The sequence below is a fragment of the Aplidium turbinatum genome, chromosome 11 (genome assembly GCF_918807975.1).
Source record: "Aplidium turbinatum chromosome 11, kaAplTurb1.1, whole genome shotgun sequence".
NCBI lineage: Eukaryota > Metazoa > Chordata > Ascidiacea > Aplousobranchia > Polyclinidae > Aplidium > Aplidium turbinatum.
The window spans coordinates 12,007,858-12,032,523 of record NC_137482.1 but is presented as its reverse complement, the minus strand read 5'-3'; the positions used below and the strand labels follow the sequence as shown (position 1 = coordinate 12,032,523).

The 24,666-nt window shown below is 35.2% G+C and overlaps 1 protein-coding gene across 1 annotated transcript; it reads left to right on the top strand.

Moving 5' to 3' along the window:
• Nucleotides 1–355: 355 nt before the first annotated feature.
• LOC145779458 (tryptophan 2,3-dioxygenase-like) lies at nt 356–21,506 on the top strand. The gene is made up of 11 exons (XM_082591052.1): nt 356–480; nt 659–788; nt 3,504–3,600; nt 10,505–10,638; nt 10,739–10,800; nt 12,081–12,156; nt 15,741–15,959; nt 16,877–17,020; nt 17,435–17,540; nt 19,819–19,909; nt 20,129–21,506. The coding sequence occupies exons 1-11, from the start codon at nt 455–457 to the stop codon at nt 20,406–20,408; spliced, it is 1,365 nt and encodes a 454-aa protein (XP_082447178.1). The 5' UTR covers nt 356–454; the 3' UTR covers nt 20,409–21,506.
• Nucleotides 21,507–24,666: the final 3,160 nt, after the last annotated feature.

The window sequence follows — 24,666 nt, the reverse complement described above, 5'->3', positions numbered from 1 at the left end:
GCCAGAAAGCAAAATGCAAACTGACATTAACTTCGATGGAAAAGTCTCGTTTTTGTTAAAATCCATGATTCAATCTGTCAAAATCAAGCCCAGGCATACCAAAATTAGTGGAGGCTGAAAGCTACCCTTGTACGTTCAACATCCTTTTTGCAACAGTAATTTGACGCAAGCAATCGAAGAAACAAAACAAAATGGAGATAGGTCCCGAGCAAACATTGTGCCTTTCAATGTCAATTTAATTTCCAGCTTTGTAGCTTGTTTTCATTAACCTGGTAACATAACAAAATACCATGGCTGAGAAAACGAACATTCAAGTGATGTTAATCACATTTTCTTACAGAGAAGTGTTTTGAGTCAGTAATTGAAGCGCTATAAGTTGTAGTTTCAGTAGACACGCGATCATTATAGCCACAGGGCTCTTCGTGAATACTTGAAAGCAAGCAAGCGCAAAAATATGAGTTGCCCATTTTTTGAAAAGAGGTAAGGTTTATTAGGTTTTATTACTTCAGTTATCGAAAAATAGCAATTTACCTACGTAGCCTACATTTAAATTATATATTTTGCAACACATTATTCAGTAAAGTTTTTGTTGCTTGTGCAGCTTACCACTTTGCATCAGTGTGTTCTGTATATTCTTGCATATTGTGTGATGTCGCAGGAGACGAGAATCAGATATACTGTGGATGCGTCAAACTGGAGATGACGTAGATGCTCATCCAATTTCTTCCCAGGAAGGTTTTAATGGAATAGAAGACGAAAAGCAGTTGACGTATGGAAAATATTTGCAAGTAAGACATGTAAATAAATATGCTGTTCTTTTTAATACTATATATGTGATTTATACATTTTTCATAAAAGAAACCTAAAAAATAAGCATTGGATTTCATTACATTAACTAAATTAGCCATACTATAGCGTACTTCTATTTATCGATACGGTTCTGCTCGGGTCGTTAGCATTGGACTGCACGTTTTTGATAAACGCAGTATGAGGTTTCAATGCTGTTTGCAAGTGTTGATGCAGATACAATGGCGCATCGCGAACTTTGTCACATAGACAATGTTGGTTTAGAAATCAAGACACACAGAAATTGGCGCCGTCAAGACTACATTGAATTGATGGCACAATGAACCCAGAATACCTTCAGCTACATTTTGTGTGCAGTGTCATTAAAAGCCTGGCCATGTTTACTGCAAATATAGTTTGTAAACCAAGGAGTGCAATTATTTTTGTCTGAAGACTAAATACACTTAATTGGATTTGACTGCGGGCCACACTTTTATTGAACATATGTGTTGTCTACCAGTGGCTGACGTAAAATGAATTGGACCTTGCTTCATTTCTTAAAGTACTAACGTCATAGCCTAATGATGCAAATCAGGTAATCTGAAAATTTTATGCAAAACTTTTATAACCTCACCAAAAGGTTTTTGCAACCATTTTACTCATAGTGATATTGATATGTATGAAATACGAATTTTTTGCATATCTTGCCAATGTCGGCTTTGACAAAAGAATTGAACAGACAAGTGTTCGGCATTATGGTGTTATCCGAAACGAACAGCTTTTCCTTTAAAAAAATGCTGCTTCTCATATGTTTCGGAAAAGACAATTTCGTGCTCCACTTTATAAACTTTTGTATACCAATTTCAATACGCAAAGCTTGACTGTGTAATATGTAAGGTCAATTTTTTTTTTCGGTGTAAGCTGTTTGAGTTCAATTAAAATTTGGCAGTTGCAATTTTACTTTTTTTAACTAAAAAAGGTGTGAAACAATCTCAACAAGCAAGTTTGAACACATAAGCATAAGTCCGCCCCGATAGCTCAGTTGGTTAAGCGCCTAATATTAAGAACGAAAAAAACTGCAAGATCGAGCGGGGTGTGCTCTTGAGCAACGCATTTCAAGTGCAGCTCTGGAACAGTTCATCACTTGAACAATCGGAACTTTGCTTTGACAAACTGAGAAACCGGGTCTGTGTCAGTTGTTCAAAGTATGTGAAATTGTGTCAAGAATAAGCTCGTAAAGCTCTTTCAGTCCGAAAATAAAGGGTCAATCAATCAAATGTCAAAAGTCGATAAAGTCATCTTAAACATCTCCAAAGCGTGTTACAAATAATTTAATGAAGGTGATCTTTCAATCACTTTTTATATTGGTTATTCAAACTTTTGTGTTTGATATTTTGGAAGTTGAAACGTTCATGCTTTAACCAATCGCATTCGCAGGAGACGTTATTTCTGTTGAAATGAAGCAACATGTTGACAAATTTTCTAACAAATTATTTGTTTTTTCTGTCCGTTTATTTTAAGAAATCAGGTCATTCTTTATGATATTTTAGGGTACCGTGAATATATTTATGACACTATGTCTAAATGATATATTCTTGATATTAAAGGAGAAAGTTTTTCGCATCATTCATTCTTAAAATTTTGCTTTTCAGAATCAATTTTTTTATTTGTAGTCATTTTGAGTTTAGCTAAATCAATTTTAGTACCGTATCACTAAGATTTAATGAATGTATTCTTAATTAAAAGAAATCGTTATCCGCGTAGTTCTAGCCAATAAGGATAACAATTTTATATAATCAAAATTATCATCCTGCCAAAGGTCGTTTGTGTTGCTTAGAAGTCAGGACGTTTTTGTACAAGGGCTGACTTTTTGCTTTTTATGCATATTTATGCTAATTTTTTAGCAGTGAAGTATGAATGGCATAAATTTCGCGACAGTATACGCGTGTGCTAAAAATGGTAAAAAGTGTTATGTAATCAACTAATCGTGGTGTGTTCACATTTTTTCCGTGTCGTTAATTTTTTTTTCGATCTTGCTTTGTCAGTATCAACGGTAAATTTTAAACCATGGTGACAAGCGAGTATTTATGATAAAAAAACTCTCAGTGCCCGAACACCTTTCAGTAAAAGAAGTTATAGCTACTCCATCTTGTTGATCATTTTGAAACTAGTTTCTGTATGGAAAACAACATAGCTTATGTTTACAGAACTTACGTAACAACATGTCTTCAAAGAACTTTTGTTGAACACATGCATCAAGCCTTTTCACTAATAAAGAGGTCAAACGATTAGCCAACAAGATGTTTGTTTACCTGGTCTGATATAGACGTTCGCGATCATGGTCTTCCAAACCTCTCTGTCATTAGTCATTAATATAAAGTCATTGGATATAACTGTCGTGTTTGTGCCCTATTTATTCGGATTGTTTGTAAATCATCATAAGTTGACCCACAGAAGCGTTATTTAGGTCTCGGTAAGTTGATAGCTCTCAACATTATGACAACTGTATGAAATAATAGATTCCTTTTAACACAGTACATATTTACAACAATAAACAAAATTGTTAAATCAGCTGCAATGTTTCCTCAATCGTCAGATTGATTTATAGCTTTGTAGTTTTCAATAGCTTTAACACTTCGACACTTAGACATAGCTTAAATTGATTTGACAGTTGTACTTGTTTCAACTAAAATAAAATATAATTTTTTTGTTATCAGACTTCCAAGATTTTATCAGCACAAGAACTGAAAAGTACGGAAGGGGGAAAATTTCCTCCAGTGCACGATGAGCATCTCTTCATAATCACACACCAAGGTAATATGGAATGTAGGCCAATTATTTGCAAGAGACCTTGATCAGATTTGACAGCATGTTTTGTTTTAGTCATTTTTTAAATCTTTACACTTTTTGCAACTTAGTTTCACATTCTCGTGACTGTTTAAAAGTGTTTGGAACATATTCTATGTTTGTCAGTTAATTTATTTATTTATTATTTATTTGCATCAAACCAACACGTCTATATTTACTGTACTACCAAACATGCAAAAAAAAAAAAAGAATAATAGGCCTACAAGTAATAATCACAATATCCCAGTTGACAGATAACGCTGTTGCGAAAAATTGTCAACGATTAAACTGCTAATGGCACCATTGAAATACGACGATTTGATAAAAGCGTCAGAATTGTAGAGAGCATTCGTGTAACAACTTTTTGAAGATTGACATCTACATAAAAAGTTGTGAAGAGACTGTTAGGTAGGGCAATTTATGACATAATTTATCTTTACCCCAAAAAAATTTGCAACAAAAGGTTTTTCAACTGATTTGATTAGTATTGAGTGTCAGTATTAACATATTCAAAATCAATAATTCTGAGAATGGTCTCATTGACTTCACAGGGTATAAAAAACTAGATATACACACCAAAATTACATGTATGAGACCATTCTGAGAATTATTGAATGATCTGATAACCTATAAATTCAATATGGCAATCCAAGATGGCCGCCAAACCGATAAAATAACAGTAAATTGATCTTAACTCGGTCATCATATGACCAAAACAGGTAGTTTTGAACCGTAGTTTGTTCGAACAAACATGTAGTTTGTTCACCCTGAACGTTTGCCACATACAGCATCCTCTACCAAATTCCACTGCCTCAGAGTTTACTACCAGATTATGGTCTGGATGGGTAGGCTACTGACGATGGTATGGATGCTCTAGACTGGGGGTGGAAAGTAGACAATAATCAGATGGTTCCAATCATGACGGACATGAAAGCTGCCCCGGACAACCTACTGAAAATGATACACTGCAATTGCGAATCTTGTCCACCTCACTGTAGTTGCCGGAGATATGGGCTACCATGCCATGCTGGATGTGGACCATGCCAAACAGGTTCATATGTCAACCCATACAACAATCACATAATTACAGACGATGACATCGAGAGTGACAGCGATGAGCTTTAGTAATAGTATTAATACTTGATCCATGTGCTTTCTTTACACTGATTATGTCAAGAGTCTACTATACATAACCACATCGTATGAATTCTTTATGCCTGCTTAGTTTACTCCAATCTATATAGAAATTTAACGGTTTTTTTAAAACCAATACATTGCTATTGTTCATTTTTAATTGTTTTGGCAGCCATCTTGGATTGCTATATTGAATTTATTGGCTATCAGATAATTCAACAATTCTGAGAATGGTCTCATTGACTTCACAGGTATAAAAACCTAGATATAGACACCAAAACTACATGCTATGGGCATATGATGACCGAATTATGGTCAATTAACTGTTATTGGTTTGGCGGCCATCTTAGATTGCCATATTGAATTTATAGGCTATCAGATCATTCAATAGTTCTGAGAATGGTCTCATTGACTTCACAGGATATAAAAACTTAGATATAGACACTAAAACTACATGTTATGGTCATATGATGACCGAGTTATGGTCAGTTTACTGTAATTTTGTTGGTTTGGCAGCCATCTTGGATTGCTATATTGAATTTATTGGCTATCAGATAATTCAACAATTCTGAGAATGGTCTCATTGACTTCACAGGTATAAAAACCTAGATACAGACACCAAAACTACATGCTATGGTCATATGATGACCGAATTATGGTCAATTAACTGTTATTGGTTTGGCGGCCATCTTAGATTGCCATATTGAATTTATAGGCTATCAGATCATTCAATAATTCTGAGAATGGTCTCATTGACTTCACAGGATATAAATACTTAGATATAGACACTAAAACTACATGTTATGGTCATATGATGACCGAGTTATGGTCAATTTACTGTTATTTTGTTGGTTTGGCAGCCATCTTGGATTGCCATATTGAATTTATAGGCTGTCAGATAATTCAACAATTCTGAGAATGGTTTCATTGACTTCACAGGGTTTAAAAACCTAGATATAGACACCAAAACTACATGTGTTGGTCATATGATGACCGAGTTATGGTCAATTTACTGTTATTTTATTGGTTTGGCGGCCATCTTGGATTGCTATATTGAATTTATAGGCTATCAGATAATTCAACAATTCTGAGAATGGTCTCATTGACTTCACAGGGTATAAAACCTAGATATACACACCAAAATTACATGTTTTGGTCATATGATGACCGAGGTATGGTCAATTTACTGTTATTTTAATGGTTTGGCGGCCATCTTGGAAGCCATCTTGAAAATAACCACTTTCCGGAAGTTGGATCCCTTAAGATTTTGAATATGTTAACACTGACACCCAATACTAATCAAATCAGTTGAAAAACCTTTTGTTGTAAATTTTTTGGGGTCAAACCATATATTGCCCTACCTACTGGCCGTAGCCGGTAGTTTGGTCGACAGACATTTGGTCGACAATCATTTGGTCGACAGACATTTGGTCTACAGGACGTTTGGTCGACAGGACGTTTGGTCGACAGACATTTGGTCGACAGGGCATTTGGTCGACAGGACATTTGGTCGACAAGACATTTGGTCGACAGGACAGTTGGGTTAGGGTTAGGTTACGATTAGAGTTAGGGTTAGGTTAGGTTGAGGTTAAAGTTAGTTAACTAACCCTAACCCTAAAATGAATCGTTATGTCGACCTAACGTCCTGTCGACCAAATGTCTGTCGACCAAACGTCCTGACGACCAAATGTCTTGTCGACCAAATGTCTGTCGACCAAACGTCCTGACGACCAAATGTCTGTCGACCAAATGACTGTCGACCAAATGTCTGTCGACCAAATGACCGGGTACCGGCAGATTGTGTATCACATTAAACGAAACACTCGAATATTTGATTTTTCTACAAAGTTGCAAGACAACCCAGTTATGAAAGCGTCCTTTAATATTTCAAGACAATATTCTTCATAGTCACTGCGTTGCCATCTTCATTTAAGTTTCCAGTCCCAGAACAAAGTTGTTGCAGTGAGCATACTTTCGCTTCACAGATGGTGCAGCAATGACACTTTGAGATTTTATGTTAGAACCTATAACAGTAGTCCTGGGCCCCTGACCTATTCGTAATAACTTTTTGACTGCACTATTGTTGCTGCAGACTGTTGTAGTCGCCATTTAATTTAGGTCGATATTATGTAACTCGTGATCAGCGTCACTGCATAATCACCTTCAGCGTTTTCTGGTACATACGTTGGAATTGATTACCGCCGCACTGCGCGTCGTAATCAATTAGCGTTCTGTAGCACGTTCCTCAGTTGCATGTCTTACCAGCTCAGTGGCCGAGTGGTTTCGCCTTCGGCTCTGGTGCTGGTAGATCTGAGATCGATTCCAGGTCGGGTCAAACCGAAGACTTTAAAAAAACCGGTACCGATTGTGTTCTATCCTGCATAGCGCAGTGAGAATGAGTCGGGTGATAATGTGATAACATCGTAAATCAGACATAAATTAAAAATGAGCCCTGTCGCTAAAAGACCTTAGCTGTTGTAGAGCGACAATAAATAAAACCATAACATTATTATTATTATTAGTTGCATGTCTTGCATTTCTTTCTTGCTATACATTCCGTTGTTTCTATACACTCAGTTAAGTAAGTATCAAGAGGTAAATGGATTTTCACTTACTTGGTTGGCTATATTTATTATCACTACGTTTTGTATGTCGACAGTTTATTTGTCACTGCGACCTTACTTCATTTTTATTATATGTCTAAAAATACAACACAGACAAAGCATTCTAATGATGAAATGTTTGAAGCCGATGTTTAAAATCGTTGATTGCTGACGGTGACGATCCTGACTTTGATGCTAGGCATTCTGGTTTTAAATTTAAATTAACTTGTTGCTATCAAACCTAGCTTTTTAACTTAAAGCTCAAAGTTTAGCGATTTTCCCAATATTGCTCAAAATTGTTAAACTTTGCAAGAAAAGCGCAACATTGGTAGCCTACAAGGTAAAGTGAAGACACAAAACACAACACAAAGTTTATTGAGGAATTCAACATTTCGAGGACAGCATTGATTCGTTGATTACAGTGATTAAAAGCTCCCAGAAAAATTGTGGAGGATTATGAGGCTGCAAGAATAGAAGCTTGAGTAACAAAGATTTCACTCATTCACTGTGTCTAAATAATTGCTTTTATAGGAGATTAATCGTCCCAACTGCAGGTTTCGCATACACTATTTTCAGTCACGGTTTTTTGTTGCTTTGGGTTGCAAACCGAATTGCTTGCACGTAGTTTTACCTAAACAACTGTTGTTTTGACAACAAGATAATCCGCTTTTTAAAACGCAAATTTATACAATAACTTACTTAACAAACAGTTTATACAAACTACATACAGTAGAATCCGCTTAACTTCATACCTGAAGGAAAATTGGAAAAGCTGTTAAGTTATGCGAAATGTCAAGGTAAGACCTGCTGGTTTAAATCTTCAAACAAACAAGGCAAACTATGGAATTTGTTCGTTTATAAGCAACGCTAGCCATGTAGGCCTACGCAAGATAAAACGAGTTTGGAATGAGATTTTGATGCAATCATAAAAAAACACGAACTGCAATAAAACAAACTGTTGCTCAAATTTTACGCAAAGTATCTGCAAGTCTACATAGTTATACAGCGCAGAATATGACATAATTAAGGATTATTTATTTATTTTTTTATTACACCTACAATAACAACACAGATAACAAACACAAAACACAAAGATAAAGGACATTGTATTCATCAGCACATCAGCAAGATGCATGCAAGTTCGAGTTCATAATTATGTCATGTGGTTCCATTTCAATTGGAATTTTTTCAATTTCTCAGACTTTACGCCACGGCAATCACCAATCTGATTGCTGAGTTTTTTTCTCCGTTCGAATGAACTGGGAAATTGTCGGGTTAGCTTCGGCATATTTGCATCGATAAACAACATATCGTGGGCATAAAAGTAAACAATTTAACAAATTAGAATTCGCAGTACCCAACAGAATCAACTGGTCATTTTCTATCACAGGATATCTCAGTTTTGCTGATATCCAAGAAAAAAACATCTTCCCAATAATTTAGTACAACATGACATTCGCAAAACAAATGAAAGGCATTCTCCACAGCAATTTTGCAAAATGTACAGAGGTTGCTCTCCTTCAGACCAAACGCAAACAATGCGTCATTTGTCACAATCGCCATGAGGTTCAGCTTTATTTGGAATGCTTGTAGTTTGTTCTCTGGCGTGCTGTAATGTACAGATTTGTAAATGTTTTCCTACATCGTCAAGTTCCAATTCATCCCTGCAATGTGCTGCCATCTGCTTTGTTGCTTTATAGGAATTAATTTGACTTTGTCAAGGTAAAAGTGGTATGCGGTTTTTGTTTCGCGTATTGTGTTTAGGTTGGATGTGAGTATGGTAATGTTGTTGGTGTAGTTTGGGTGATTTAAATTACCGTTGTCTCTATCCCAGGAAGGAGGTAATGATGAGATGAGTTCGATAAATCTAACAAATGTTTCATTGCTGGGTGTCAAGTTGTAAGCTGAGCATATGTCATCATAAGACTGGTACTGTCTGTTATGGTCTAGCTAGCAATTGGCCAAAACAAAGAATTTATGCCTCAGCTAATTCTTTATTATACATAGATTTCCTATTGAGCTTTATTGACTTATTTAACCACAGGGGTTGATGCGAAGTCTCGGTGTGTAGAGACTTCATGCAAGCAGAGGTTGACTGGAAGGGGATAATAATTTTGATTTTTTGTTTGTTTATTGAAGTAAAAGTGCTAGTTGCTAGACACATGAGCATGGTGGGGGATACCAAAGCTTGTTTAACAATTTTCTAAGGAGCAAAATAATCTTCATCGAGCAGTTTGCTTATCCATCGAGATTATAACGCATAGATGTAAGATTGTATGTCTGGCATTCCTATGCCTCCTTCGTGTATATCACAGCAAAAAGTCATGCGACTTACAGAAATTGGAAAAGTTGTCGGTTTAGTGTTACCGACCTTTAGTTTGCCTACTATTTTATAAAAACTTTTCTATAAATTATTGTATAAAATTTAATATTTGGAACATGGCAACCTCTAGTGATCGCTATGATTTGACCTTTGGAACATTACGTCTGAAAAGCAGTCAATCATTGCTTTGATGTTTAATTTAAGATTTTCCTGACACTGCCGGAAATCGTAGTTTTTAGCAGCCTTATCTGTTAAACAAATATACCAACCGGTTTCCCCAAAATAGAAACTTGCTATCGCACTGCAGATGGAGGATGAAATGAAAGATGAAAGAAACTTTTGAGATGTGATGGAAAATGGAATGAAAGATCTCTGTAATGAAATGGATGAAAACCTCAGGATGGAAAATGGCAAAACGTCTTCCATGCCATCCCATACCCTTCTGCCGGAACCAGGGGAAAATGTTAAATTAGGCAAAACTTCGTTTGTCGGTATCCATTTAGGCGGATTATACCGTATTACAACTCGTCAGGCTACAATTTTTAACTACTTGAAAGTTAACAAACGCACTTGCCAAACTAAAGCCTCTTTCCCTCCAGCAAGTGTAAACTATAAGACTACATGACCCGCAGCCAAGACTTCCATCAACAAAGACTCTTAATTGTAACATGTTGTACGAAAAATGGTACTTTTAGGCATTGCAATACAAGCCACAACTTCCTAACAGTTGAGTTTTTTTAGGTTAATGCTTTTCACTGTAAACAATTTTTTTTAATTTAAACCTTGCTTATAATGCAAAATGATTTTCCAGCATTCGAGCTATGGTTCAAGCAAATCTTGTTCGACATTGATTCTGTGCGCGATATATTTTCGGAGGAATATTTAGAAGAGCGCAATCAGCTCACCGTCATATCGAGATTGGGAAGAGTGACGCAGATTTTAAAAGTGAGATTGATGATCATGTTTATTGACTGTTTATCCAAACGTTTTTATCTTTCTGTAAGTTCAGATTTTATTGAATTTAATTGTTTTTTTGTTTTTATAGCTGCTTTGTTCTCAATTTGTAATCTTAGAAACGATGACTTCTCAAGACTTTCTCGAATTGAGGTATATGTTCCTTTGCTTTAAAGTTGATCTATTTTATAATGGACTTTTGTTAAAAGTTTTGAAATTTTTTGAAGTAGCCTATCCTGTAACTCTAGGCTATAGCAGTGGTTTTTTGTCTTGGGGGACCCCTTTTAGTACCCTTGAAGCGGTCGTGGACTCCTAAACAAATTTTATCAAAAACTTTAGTATATTGCGTCATCTAAAGGAAACAAACGTTTCACAGGTTTCGAAGCGACATATTTACAAGAATTTGCTAAAACCCGCTACGCACTTATAACGATTGATGGCATTAACGAAATTAAGAGCTATGTTGGCACACAAGATCAAAAATCTGGAATCTATATGCTGATATGACGTTTTTCTATAGATTTTGTCGAAAATTAATAGAATTTTTGCAACCTTTGCAAAGAATTTACTGCCCTTTTTTTTTTTATCTGTAATCAATATTTGTTGTTATCACATTCATGGCAAACTGTGAGTTATAAAAGGCTGCTAAGTGCTAACTAACTTTTGCATCTCTAAATAAAGCATTAATCAACAACCTGCTGTATCAAAACCATTAAGTTGAACTTATATAGCCTTATGAAAAAATTCAATTTTTTTTATGATTTTTTTAATGAGGAAACCAAACCTTTGTATGACACCCTTTGAAATTTCAAACGACGCACAGTTTGAGAATCACTGTAATGTATAAATAAAACATAACCCATTTTTAAATGTTGTGATTTATGAACCATGCTGCAAAATCGGAAACTTTTTCGGACCCTCTGTGAACGCTTCGCGGGCCCCTTGGAGGTCCACAGACCCCTGGTTGAGAACTGCTGCTCTATAATTTTTACATTTTTTCAATTAGTTTTCATTTATTGAAGTGTTACAAAAGTCAGCTGATGCTGTGTTACGAAACTGACCGGTATCCCACCGTTCGAGATTGTTATGTTCATAATTGTACAGTAGGCCTAGGCTACTGAATGTATTGCAGTGTTATTGACTTTATTATGGAGTAGGCCAGTGGTCTTCAATCTATAGGTGGCGACACTGTACTCAGTGTACTGTAGTGTCTTATACTGTAGGCTACGTTATACAACATTGTCTTTTTGTATCATATCAATGTATCATCTTCAAGTATAGTTATGTCATCTTCAAATACTGCGGACATTGTTTTTATTTCATTTACAAACACTGCAGTTGAAGAAACTGACTTTGGATTTTTTTTTTGTGTGTTCGAATGTCACACTTTTATTTTTCAAAGCCAACAAATGAGCTTGATCTTTCTGCTGCAGACAATTTCTTGGCAATTCTTCCGGTTTTCAAAGCTTACAATTCCGCATGATCGAGATACGTTTAGGAGTGAGAGAGGTAAGTTTATGGATGAGATGCGTATCCAGTCAATCTGGTTCGATTGCTTTATTCAGTTTTGGTCATGAAAATGAAGCAATCGGCTTCGATAAAGTAACTTAGTAACCTATAGCTGAAGCATCCAATTTTCCTTTTTATAAGCCAGGGTTTGATGACTGATAAACCTCATATTCAGTTCTTGCACTTCTTTGTCTTGAAAAAATGTCCAACATGATATGTTTGTTTTGTAATTTTTTATTCAAATTATTGCTCCGTTTTCTTCTACGAAATATGTTAAACAACGTTGTTAGCAAATTGTGGACGCAAGATTTTTTAAACAACGTTTTAAAATTCAAAAAAATCCTAACCTAAAACAAAAAGTGACGTTAACTTTAATCTCCATTGAAAAGGCTTTTCGAAACATCTTTTCTAAATACTGTACACCAAACTAAAAAAGATGAAAGGTCAACCTCCAACCGCAAAGGTGGGGGTGATCGATAAAGATGGTAAAGTAATTTAATCTCAAGAAGGAATAACCATCAGATGGCAGGAATATGTGTCAAAACTATACGATGATGAACGAGACAATATAAAAGTATCACCAGCAAAAACTGAAACTACAAAAAATTATGGAAGATGAAATTAGAGATGTTATAGCAAGCCTCCTATAAGGAAAATCAAGTGAAGTGGATGAAATTTCTGCAGAACTTCTGAAACAAGTGGGAGAAAGGGGATTGCAAAACATGACGAAGCTAATAAACAAGATATGCAACAGCGGTGAATGTCCAAATGACTTCAAGAGTATCCTAATCCCAATACCAAAAGTAACAAAACAATGAGATGTGAGGAACACAGGACTACAAGTCTAACATCACACGCCAGCAAAATTCTAAATTCTACTACACATTACCAAAAAAAGAATAACCCCAATAATACAACAACAAATAGATGAAAATCAAGTAGAATATAAAAAAGTACCCGGAACAACAAATGGAACCTTCCTCCTACGATAATTTGGCGAACGGAAAATAGAAAAACGAAAATACACTTACAATGCCTATATCGATTGCAGTAAAGCATTCGACAGGATAAAACACATCAAATTACTACAATTGCTTGAAAACTTAATGTCCCATTCTTAGAAAGATGACATATAAAAAACATATATTTTTAACTAACAGTAACACAGGGAGTAACAGTTCGAAGTGGTAGCAGTCTCACTGAATTCTTTTCAATATCCAAAGGAGTTCGACAGGGGTGCATACTTTCACCAATTTTGTTTAATTCATATAGCGAAGCAATACAGTAATCAAGGAAACTACGCTGGACAGAAACGAAGTCAGGTTTAATAGGCAAGTAATGAACAACACAAGATATGCAGATGACACTGTCATTCTGGCTGAAACCGAGGAAAAGTTGTATGGACAACATCAATGAAATCAGCGAAAAGTAACGAATGAAACTAAAGTTAAAAAAACAAAGTCAATGTTGATAAAAAAAAAGAAATAAAAATATAAAAATAAAAATTACGTTGGAAGGAGAACAATTGGAACAGGTCACTACCTTCACGTACCTAAGGTCCCACATTACACGTGATGGAAGATACACCAATGATGTAAAAAGAAGAATCGGTCAAGCAAAAGTGTCCTTTTAAAAATGTAGACGATGTGATAATAGTCTTAGAAACCGGAAAAGTACATGCTTGAAATATGCACACATTGCAAAGTTGCAGAAATTCCCTTACTGACAGGGAGACGACATACGCTTTCTTAGTCAATTGCCACTCTACAGTAATGACAATTTTGTCACTTAAATTAGTAATAAAATGTAACAGAAAAATAGAACGATCCCACGCTTCAAAATTCACACCAAACAAGAAAACAAACATTTTTAAGACAACGTAAACACAAAATTACAAGAAGCAAGCAGAGATTACTTAAATTTCCGACGAAACATTTATGATTGCGGATGAAACTGATAAGTTGATTTCCATTACATATCACTGGCGATGCGCCCTAGCTATGTAAAAATAACATTTTGCTCTCTTTTTTCTAACAAAGTAATGATACTTTTTTCTATGGATTTGGTCTATTTATGAAATAATTTGCTAGTTGTCTGATATCTTTTGTTGTGCTCATGAATGGATGAAGCATTTGTAAGTGAATCACAGTAGGTGGATTCTAATTTGTAACTCGTCTCACTTTAAAGTCTAAATGGTTTGTCAAGTAGACTGTATTATAAAAATAATTTACAAAGTATTTAAATGTTATCATTACAGCAAATCTTTATTGTTTTTGCATCAAATTTGAACAAAATGTTTGAGTGCCCACAAGTGTAATTTTATTTTTTCCGTTTGCTGCGGCAACATAATTGCTACTTAGTGCTACATTGTAAGTGGCTTCATTTTCACTTACTGGAGTCTATCGTGCATGTTTTAGCTATAGTTGTTTTAATTAGCTGCAACATAGACCGCAGGTTGATCTGCAAACTGACAGTTCGGCAATTATTTCAAAACCGATTTCGGTACGCTGCAATGACTTCAGTAAATCAATTGAATTCTGTTCGGGTGTGGTTGAATTTGGATGAGTTGATAAACCACCATCTAATTTCTCTCTACATGGTTCTTTCTTTCAGTTTAGTTACAGTACATATTATGGATGAACAATGACTTCTTTGTATCATCTATGCTTTTGTGTTATTCCATATCTTTTTTTAACCATTCTACTTAGTAAAAACTCGATCTTCTTTTTGGGTGCGCTAAAAACCTAAAAAAAAAACTTAAACACATTATTTGCATAAAAAAATAGCACCTGTAGGCTACGTTATTTATGTTTTATTTCTGGAACAAATCTCTAGTTGCGTCACTGTGCCTCACCACACGCACAAAGTATGAAACTATTGAATATGAACTTCAACAATGAAGACGTTTGTTTTCCTAGTTACCGATTGTATTCTTAGCAATATTTAATTTTCCAAATCAATATTATAAATTGTCAATTTTCCATGCTCTTCCTGCCTTACTGGGATGTTGATACAATTCGTCTTTCCCTTAATCATGATTCTTTTGTTAACTTTGAAAATGAAATGGACGAAGCAGGAAATGCAATAAAATCAGTAAAATCTTTTTTACTTTCATAACATATTAAATGTCACAACAATATTACAATAATTAACTGTAGCTTAAACTTACCAAGCAAAACATCTTTTGTGGCTCTAAAAATCTGCAATAAACGTTTATTGATACAAAAACTTTTAATATTTGAATCTAAAAGTTACTGTCGCTCACCGATTAGGGGTCTTTTAATAGCTGTAGGATCTAATACCTATTTATGTTTCAAAATCACAACTTTTGTTGCAAAATAAGAAATTCTAGAATCTAGATCGAGCTTTGGCTTGCTACAGTTAAAACTAAACCCGGTTCAGTTGTCCCTTACGAAAGTTTAGTAGCCTAATTCTTACTTTTCTGGCCTGCGTCGATCTGTTTGATACACGATTGACAAACGAAGGGATTGGCTTTCGGAAACTAGTCTGCACTACTCCCAAAATGTTTGCGTCAATAGATTTATTCTGATATGCCATTTTTTTCACTTTTAACTTTGCTACAGGAATTGAGAGTTTTGTACAACCGAACAAATTATGAAAACGTTTTCTTTGGAGAGGAACGAAAAAAAATTGAAAAGGCAAAAACGGAGAATTCTCTTTTTATGCTGGTCAACAACTGGTTGGAACGCACGCCAGGATTAGAGGTGGACGGGTTTAATTTTACAAGTAAATTTAAAAGCAGCGTCGATGGAATGTTGGCTCAGAACAAACTCGAAGCGGAGGTAAGTTTTTAAATTGCAAGGTTTGTGAATGTTATCGTAAACAGTGCAGATGACAAAAAAAATCAGATGAATAACATTGTAATAACATGTAGGATAACTTCAATTGGAATTTAATTGTCAGGATTTTTCATTGATAGATATAGAAAGCACAGAACGGTTCAATTACATTTTTAAGTACAAAAGGTTTGATGCTTGGAAATAAGTAAATCTTGGTGTTCTGTTTAACAAAAGTAATCCTTAAGTTTTTAAAGGAAAAAAAGCCCCAAAGTTGCCAAGTAAAAATAACGAAAAATAAATATTCTTTAAATACTTTTAATAAGCAGTTATTTAACTTTATGACTGGAAAATGGCTACAAGCGATGTCATTTTTTAATGTAAATGCAACAAGTTTCATTTGAGTAGGCTAATGTTTGCAAAGTTTTTTTTTATTTATTATACTTCTTACTTACATTACTATTGAAATAAGATAATTTAATCATTGTAATAGTATTTTTTCGGTTTTTGATAGCACGAAGCTTAAGTAGGATTGTCGTTCCTTGGTTTGGGACTGGCTGGAAAAATGTGAATTATAAGTAGTTTTAGGCTAAGCTGCATGAGCCTAAAGCAATTTATTCCAGTCAGAAAATATGAGTTGTTCTAGTTTTGTGAAGATGTGATCAATTACTTATTTAAATCAGATAGTAAACCAATCACACAGTTATCAAAACAACAAATCACAGGTTTATGTGCTTTTCTGTAAAGAAACAATTTTGCCAACGTTACTTGGAACGTTGGATCATAGATTGAGCTATATCTTGTGTTGATGTCTCACCGCGCAACACCGAAAAAAGTTGTTGAGGTGTTCAACTGTATGTTTCTAAACAGGCTGCCGGCAACCAATAATAATATGTTTTTTGGTTTCATTAATTTATTTTTAGAGCTGTACAGATCCTGATAAAAGAGAGAATCTACGTCTCGAACATCAAAAGCAATGCGATATATTCAAGTCCTTTTTTGACGAGGATATTCATGAAAGTCTTGTGGCAAAAGGTAACAGAAGATTTTCTCACAAAGCTATGCAGGTGGGGATTATGCATCAAAAAGAGAAGCTATGCTGCAATAAATTTATAGTTTTTGCATATACACTAAGCGTAGGCTAAAATGAATTGTAAACTTAAGATAGGAAAAAATACTCATCCCCTTGTGACATGCAAAATATCAACCTGACAATCTGCTGTCCTCATAAGTTCATTTTCTTTACGTTTTTGGTTATTTGTTTTGTGTTATTGTTATAGTAGTTTCGGTCATCGTGAGACTAAATAGCCTTCTATTTAATCTGGGGCTTCCACGCAACGGCCAAATAAGACGTTTACCAACTGTAATGTGGTAAAAGTACTACCAGTGTAGCCGTGTAGGCCACTGCATAGGCCTAATATCATATTTTCGTTTGTTTTAGGCTACATCATCTTTTTATCTTATTCTCATATTTCGATCAGGGAGCAATGATGGTTTATCTTTATCGAGATGAACCACGATGCCATCTTCCTTTTCAAATACTACAATGTCTCATGGATATTGATGGTCAGTTCACCAAGCTGAGATGTAAGAAAGACTGGTATTATTTTTTCAAAATAAGCATTTGAAATAAGACCCACATCGGCAATTTTTCACCAAGGTATGCAAAGTAGCCTATGCTTAGGCTATGCAATGCTTGATAGAGCTGAGCTAACACTTCGGAAGTGGCCTACCTTCGCTTTTTTGTGAGTAAGTGTGTTGATCAACATCTGATAAAATCTTTTTTAAGAATCTTGTAGGAGAAGATGGGATAAAATGTACAACGGGAAAAATTTAGCAACTCCTGATTTTAGAAAAATTGCAGGCGAAATTTCATTTTTCGTGTTCTGAATGTGATACCGTACCCATAATGCAACTTTTGTCAATGTATTCGTTATGTCCACTTAGAACCGCATTTTATGATGGTATGCGCATATTGTGCTTATGTTGTAATAACAATTTTTTTTTTCAGGTGCAAAATTATGAATAGTTTTATTGTTACAGCAGTAAAGCAAATATGCTTTTTGTTTTTATAGGTATAGCCATGGCCACCTAAATCTCCAGGTGGCCATGGTATAGCCTAACAAGTTTGGCTTTTCTACATAAAAATATTTCGAAAGTGTTTCAGAACATTTCGTTTCGGGGCGAACTTCCTTATCTTGTTTCCGTTTCAAAATAATATTTTTAGAGGAAATTTTGCGTTTCGTCTCGTTTCGAAATCCAAGCCATTTCGTTTTGTTACGCATTCGCAAGAAAACGTACAAGAACCTGAGAAATCAAAAATGCAAACATTTAGCTTACACTTCCAAATGATCTTACATCATAGTCTTTAAAAATTTGATAAACATTGACATTGCAAAATGAGGGAATATTAAGTAGACCTACACCTACTTGGTGTAATGGTCCACCAGTAATCGCAATTCCAAAAGTTTTTAAAACTATCCGTTTTCTTGCATAAACAACTTCAGAAAAAGGTGCTCATCTTACCTCAATCTCCCTTAGATTGCTTTTCTATTTGTTGTCACTATTACTAATTACATCAATCATTAAGAATAGCGTTATTTAAACGTCGTTGAACGTCAAGGGTCGTCCTGAATTTGCTATCGAAAAACGTTGCACTGTCTTTGAGCATGTTTGGAGCTTTTGAAAATTTTGTGTAGAATATTGAGTTACAGTACCTGAGTACCATAGTATTGCAACAGCATTTCTCAAACCGGGGTATGTGACCAAGTTGCTGATTTTTTTTATGAATTTTGCCCATACCGTCCGAGTCAGTCAAAATTAAAAAGATTTGTGAGAGTGAAACAATAAGTCACTTAGCATTTTCTTGGTGGATTGGGTAGGTGTAGAAAAAGTAGAAAGTTAATAGATAATAAACTTCATCAACTTACAAGCGCATAAATTTTTATGTAAAAGTGAAATAAAATAAGTAGTTTATTAGTCTAACGAAATACAGTAGATTGCCTTTCTACTTTCATCTACTTTTAGTATCTACGTTTGCATCTAAGGTAGTTATAGCGACTCCTAAGTATCATATATCATGGATCCCTAAATCATAAATACAGTGTCATGCAGTACGCCTTCGTTAAATGCTTCCTGTATAGTTTTATAAAGAAATTTTTCCAAGCATATGTTGATTTTGACATGAAATAAAAATTCAATAATTTCTAAACTTCAATGTGACCTTGAGAAACGTTGAAGTGATCTGGCCACAGGAATTTGGATTCATGGTGAAAATGTGCTTCTTTATTTAAAAAAATTGCTTTGTTTTGGTTGCTTTTGTGTATTTTGTGGCTCAATAATGCTTTTTGTTTGAATCTAGGTTTTTGCACAAGTCAGAGTTGAGTAGGTTGATTTTCATAACTTATTGTTTGACGAAGTTTTTATGGAATTGCATAATGGTTCGTAAAATTTCGAAAACCCGTCTGAAGTGTTTCCACTTTCACGTAGCCTATTCACAGAGATAGGCATGATCTTGATCATAATCTAAGATCACTCTTTTTGAGTGATCTTGATCTTGAAAACAAAATAATCAAGATTTGTTTATGTTTATTTTATCAAAAAGAACGGAATGACAAAGTAAGCTCAAACCATGCTCAGGTCGTAGAAATGCCGTTCAGGCGGATATGAACTTTTAAAAAATCTAAATGTTATGGGCTGAAAAAAGATCGCTTTAAAGAAATTTAACTCGTGTGTATTGACCATTTTTTAACATTAAACCTTACATTATTATATCTACATTTTCTCTAATAAGCCCGAAGGCCGAAGCTGATTTTTACTTTTTACTAACAGCTAAGAATAAAATGGTGCTTCTGTATTTTTCCAGACGGTCATACATGTATGGTGCAGAGAATGATTGGAGGAAGAATAGGAACAGGCGGATCATCGGGTTATCTTTATCTCCGCTCCACTTGCAGGTGACTAAGATATACATGAAACTGAAATTTGCCAATCGTAGTTTATCTTTTTTTTTCTGCGTCATTTTTTAATTTTCAATGACGTCATTCTCATTTTTAAGTTAATTTCATGCTTCAAGAAGAAGTCATAAAATTTAAATACCAATCGACCAATTTAAGAAAAACTAATTTGCCAAGCTTTTTATTGTATGAATAAATAACTGCAATCTACCATTTCAGTGACCGATATAAAGTTTTCGTCGACCTTATGAATCTTTCATCATATTTGGTGACCCGAGATCGCATTCCTCCGTTGACAGAACACATTAAACGCTCTTTGTCAATCCACAACTGGCTAAATCAAACCGAAGAGACAGCGGAAAAGAAAGCATTTGATTCTGAGGCTGATTCTGGAGTGGTTGCTGTTGCTAGCCAAAAATTTAGAAGATCATCTAAAGCATCATGCGAAAACTTTCACAAGATTCCGGAATGTATTGAGTCGAATTGTGATACAGTATAAAAAGTTGCTGCATTCTTATATTGCTCTATGTATATAAGAAGAACGGAGTAATAGTGACACAGCCAGGCGAACGAATTTTGGTGAATTGGCTAGTACTACTAATGGTGAAAAAACTAGCCCACCGAAAAACATTGTATCCATATAAGTTATGAAATATTGTTTTTGGAGGCCAAAAAAACAAAACTGGAGAAACAATTACCACTCAAGCTTCTCTCAGCTCCACCCCTGAAGTAAAGTTGATTTATAAATTCAACGCAATACTGTAAGCATCGTGACTTACTTTGACTAGTCGTGTAGCTTTCATGGTACGCAAAACTACAAGTTTGGCGAAATTGAACGTTTTTTTCACATTCTACTGTACCTTCAACTCAAAAAGCAACAATTCCTTTACTCGAAGAAACATCGGTTGTTGGAGTTTGCCTTAAAAAAAAGAAATTAAAAAGACTGATCATTGAGAATAGGGATCCTTATTTCATAAAAGTTTTGATCACTGCTTGTTAGCTTTTTCTTTTTGTAGTATCCACTTGCTATTGTAGGATTATTGCCTAAAATTATTCCATCTACATTGACAGCATAGGCTGCTAGCTGCCATTTTGAATAGAAAGCTGTCCTTGAAGTGCATTGCTCGCATACACCAAAGAGTTGAATTATCGCCAAGTGACCTTATAGTTTGTTTGTTGACAAAGCTGTGTACCTATCTACTGAGTTATCTGGAGTAACCTTTTGAAGATTGACTTTGAAAACTAAGCATGTTGCTAGACAACAAAGCAGAAAACACTGGACACAAATCCAAAAACTCGAAAATAACCGAAAGTTGAAAATGAAGAACACTAAATTGTATAAAATAGATACCGTAGGTCTACTTGAAATCGTTCAAGTTCTTTGTGTTGATGCAATTTATCCAAGATGTTGGCAATCATAAAAACAATTTGTGTTGATGCAATTTATCAAGATGTTGGCAATCATAAAAAGATAAAACAATAGGGCTGCTGGTGGTTAAAATGTGTACATATGTTTTGAGGTTGTATGCGCCATGTGGGGTAGCTTGGTGCCGTCAATTATGATTATGTTTTGTTTGTTATAAAAGCATAAATACCACACAAACGTACAACTGTGTTGAATAGCCTATAGTTCGAAAGGAAAAGTAGACTAGAGGCCGGTCGATGCTTTTTCAAAAATAAGATGGATGATAGAAGCTTGAGATATGCATGGAACCTCGGCTGGTGCACACTTAGGGTATGGGAGTCCGTGGACCTTCAGTATGGCTGAGAATACTTTTTTTTACTTTTATGTTGTTAGCTGTGCATCGTAGAGTAATCTAGGCCCAAGAATATGAAGCTGGTGATAAAGATTAAAGCAGAAAGAAGTTCATTCCCGTACCGTATCTTATGCTACTCACACTCACGAGAATGTCGCCGACTTCTCGTTCTAAAACAACCGTCCGGGCAACAGCCAAGACAGCCACTTTGTCTTTATCTTCAATATGAATCAAGACCAAAAAATACTGTTTGCGGCTGTCTTGCAACATTATTAACGTTTTTTAGTAGGCTACAGTAGTAAATATTATTTGAACTTTAAATGCCATAAACAAAAAGTGAAGTCTATAAAACACAAGCCAATTTTACGTGAAAAGTAATTTTCAGGGGGGGAGTAGGTTGGACTAGGGACTTTATATATTATTTACTTTTGTAATATAAAGTCCCTAGGTTGTACGAAAATTTCAATTTTTTTTTCTAGAGGTCTTAGAATGTAGGCTACCGTTTTATCCTAAAATCAGGGCTAAAGTTGAAATTAAAATTAGGCCTACTTCCTCCCTTACTAAACTACCACACATTAGATGTGCGTACCATGTGACTCTATTCTACCACAATTATCGTCGATAACAATGAGATAGTCAAGACTTTTTTGTAAATCATCGTTTGAAAAATTTTGCACTACAGAAGACGTAAGATGACAAGAAATAACTTGGTTGTTTGTGTGAGTTCAGCTGAGATGGAACAGGTTACAAGAAACAACAATGCGGAAACTTTACTAATTTCGTTGGCTCAAATCTGTTGCAAAATTCCCAGAAACGAAAACTTTCAAAGAATTATTCGCAACTTTCGCTGAGGTAGCCTACCCTGCATCCTTGGCTCAAATCTGTTGCAAAATTGCCAGAAATGAAAACTTTCAAAAAGTCATTCGCAACTCAATTATGTTGATTCCAAGAATCATTTTTAGTAGGCCTGGCCATGACCACCTAAAGATACGGCCTGATTTGTCACATTTTGCAGAAATTTCCAGGTTTTTCTAACTTTGGGCGAACGTTTAAATAAATTTTTCTAAAAATTAGATTTTTACGCTTTGTTTATTCTTTTCCTCAGATGACACAATAGGTTTTAACAACCTCACAGGTTGAAAAACAAAGAAAATTTGATTTTGTAAATTTTAGTCAGACTGTTAATTTTAAATAACAGTCTGATTTTGCGTTTTTTAACTTACTTTTTCTCATTTGCTACTGCTTTCCCAAGGCAACAAAAAAGTTTTTTGTCATTAGGAAACCGCAAAAAGTAAAAACATCTCAAAAAATGTCAGTCAAGCACTAGCAGTAGCTGTAATCAAAATCTGCAAAATGTGACAAATCAGGCCGGATCTCAAGGTGGCCATGGCCTGGCCTAGGCTACTAGTGATAATAATGTTATGGCTTTATTTATTGTCGCTTTAAAACTGCTATGGTCTCTTAACGACAGGGCTCATTTTAAATTGTAAATGTCATCACATTATTACTCGACTTATTCTTATTACGTTATGCAAGAAAGAACACAATCGGTTTATAAAGTCTTCGGTTTTCTTCACCTGAAATCGATCTCAGATCTACCAGCACCAGAGCCAAGGGCGAAACTACTTGGCCACCGAGCTATTTTTTGGTACTAGTCAACTACAACAAAACTTAAGAAATCGGTTATGCATTCTGTAGTGTAAAGGATCAGAACCAAAACGTTAACTGCAAAGCACAATTCTACATCAAAGTCAGGATTTTCAAAGAGTAAAACAGGTGAAATACTATTGGAAGAAAATGAAATACAGAAAAGGTGGCAAGAGTATTTATCTGATTTATATGACGATCCAGATCGAACTGTAAAATCTTTCAAATTCATTGAACCATTGTCAGGACCAAATATTCTAAAAAGTGAAATTGAACACGCCGTAAAACAAACTAAATTGAATAAGGCTGTGGCTGTGGGACCTGATGAGATCAGTAGCCTACTGAGATGCTAAAAACACTGGAACATGTAGGTGTGGATGCATTGCATGAACTTTTTAATAACATAGCCTATATATGATTCAGGAGAGATGCCTACCGACAGGCGCGGATTTATGGGGGGGGCCCAGGGGGCCCGGGCCCCCCCGAAATTTTGTGAAAAATTGTATGTTTCCGCATCAAATGGTTTGATATGCTTCTAAACAGCTGATATTAGTCCCTCGGCATCACAATTGATGAAAACGGTTGTTTTAATGTCTATTTTCTAGCATATCGTATATGTCGTAGTATCATTGTTCACATCTGTTTAGCTTTTTCTTTCTTTTTAATTGATTTTCAAATTTTCTGGCCCCCCCCCGAAAAAAACTCTTAGATTCGCGCCTGCCTACCGACATGAACAAATCAATTTTTATAGCATTAGGCTACCTAAAAAACCGGGAGCAAAGGAATGTGAAAACCACCGCACAATCAGCTTGACATCACATATTACAAAAATTTTACTACGCATTATCATGAACCGAATCAAAAACAAAATCAACGATGAAATTGCTGAAGAACAGTAGGCTACGGATTCATGCCAGACCGCGGCACAAGAAGTTCTGTATTTGAGATTTGTATTAAAAAATATCAATACTCAAAGATCAATTGAAATGAAGAAAGATCTGCACATCGCTTTCACTGATTATAAGAAAGCTTTCGACCGAGTAAAACATACCAAATTACTGGAGATGCTAGATAACATTGGAATTGACGATAAGGATCTACGTATTATTCAAAACCTTTACTTTGATCAAATTGCAGCAATAAAGATCAATCACAACATCAGCGATTGGATATCAATAAAGAGAGGCGTTAGACAGGGATGCGTGCTCTCTCCAAGCCTTTTTTCATTATACAGTGAGATCATCCTCCGATGTCTTGATGATGAAGCTGGCGTAAACTTTAATAACCTGAGGTATGCTGATGACACTGTCTGATGGTGGTGGCTGATTCGGAAGCAAAACTACAAAATTTGTT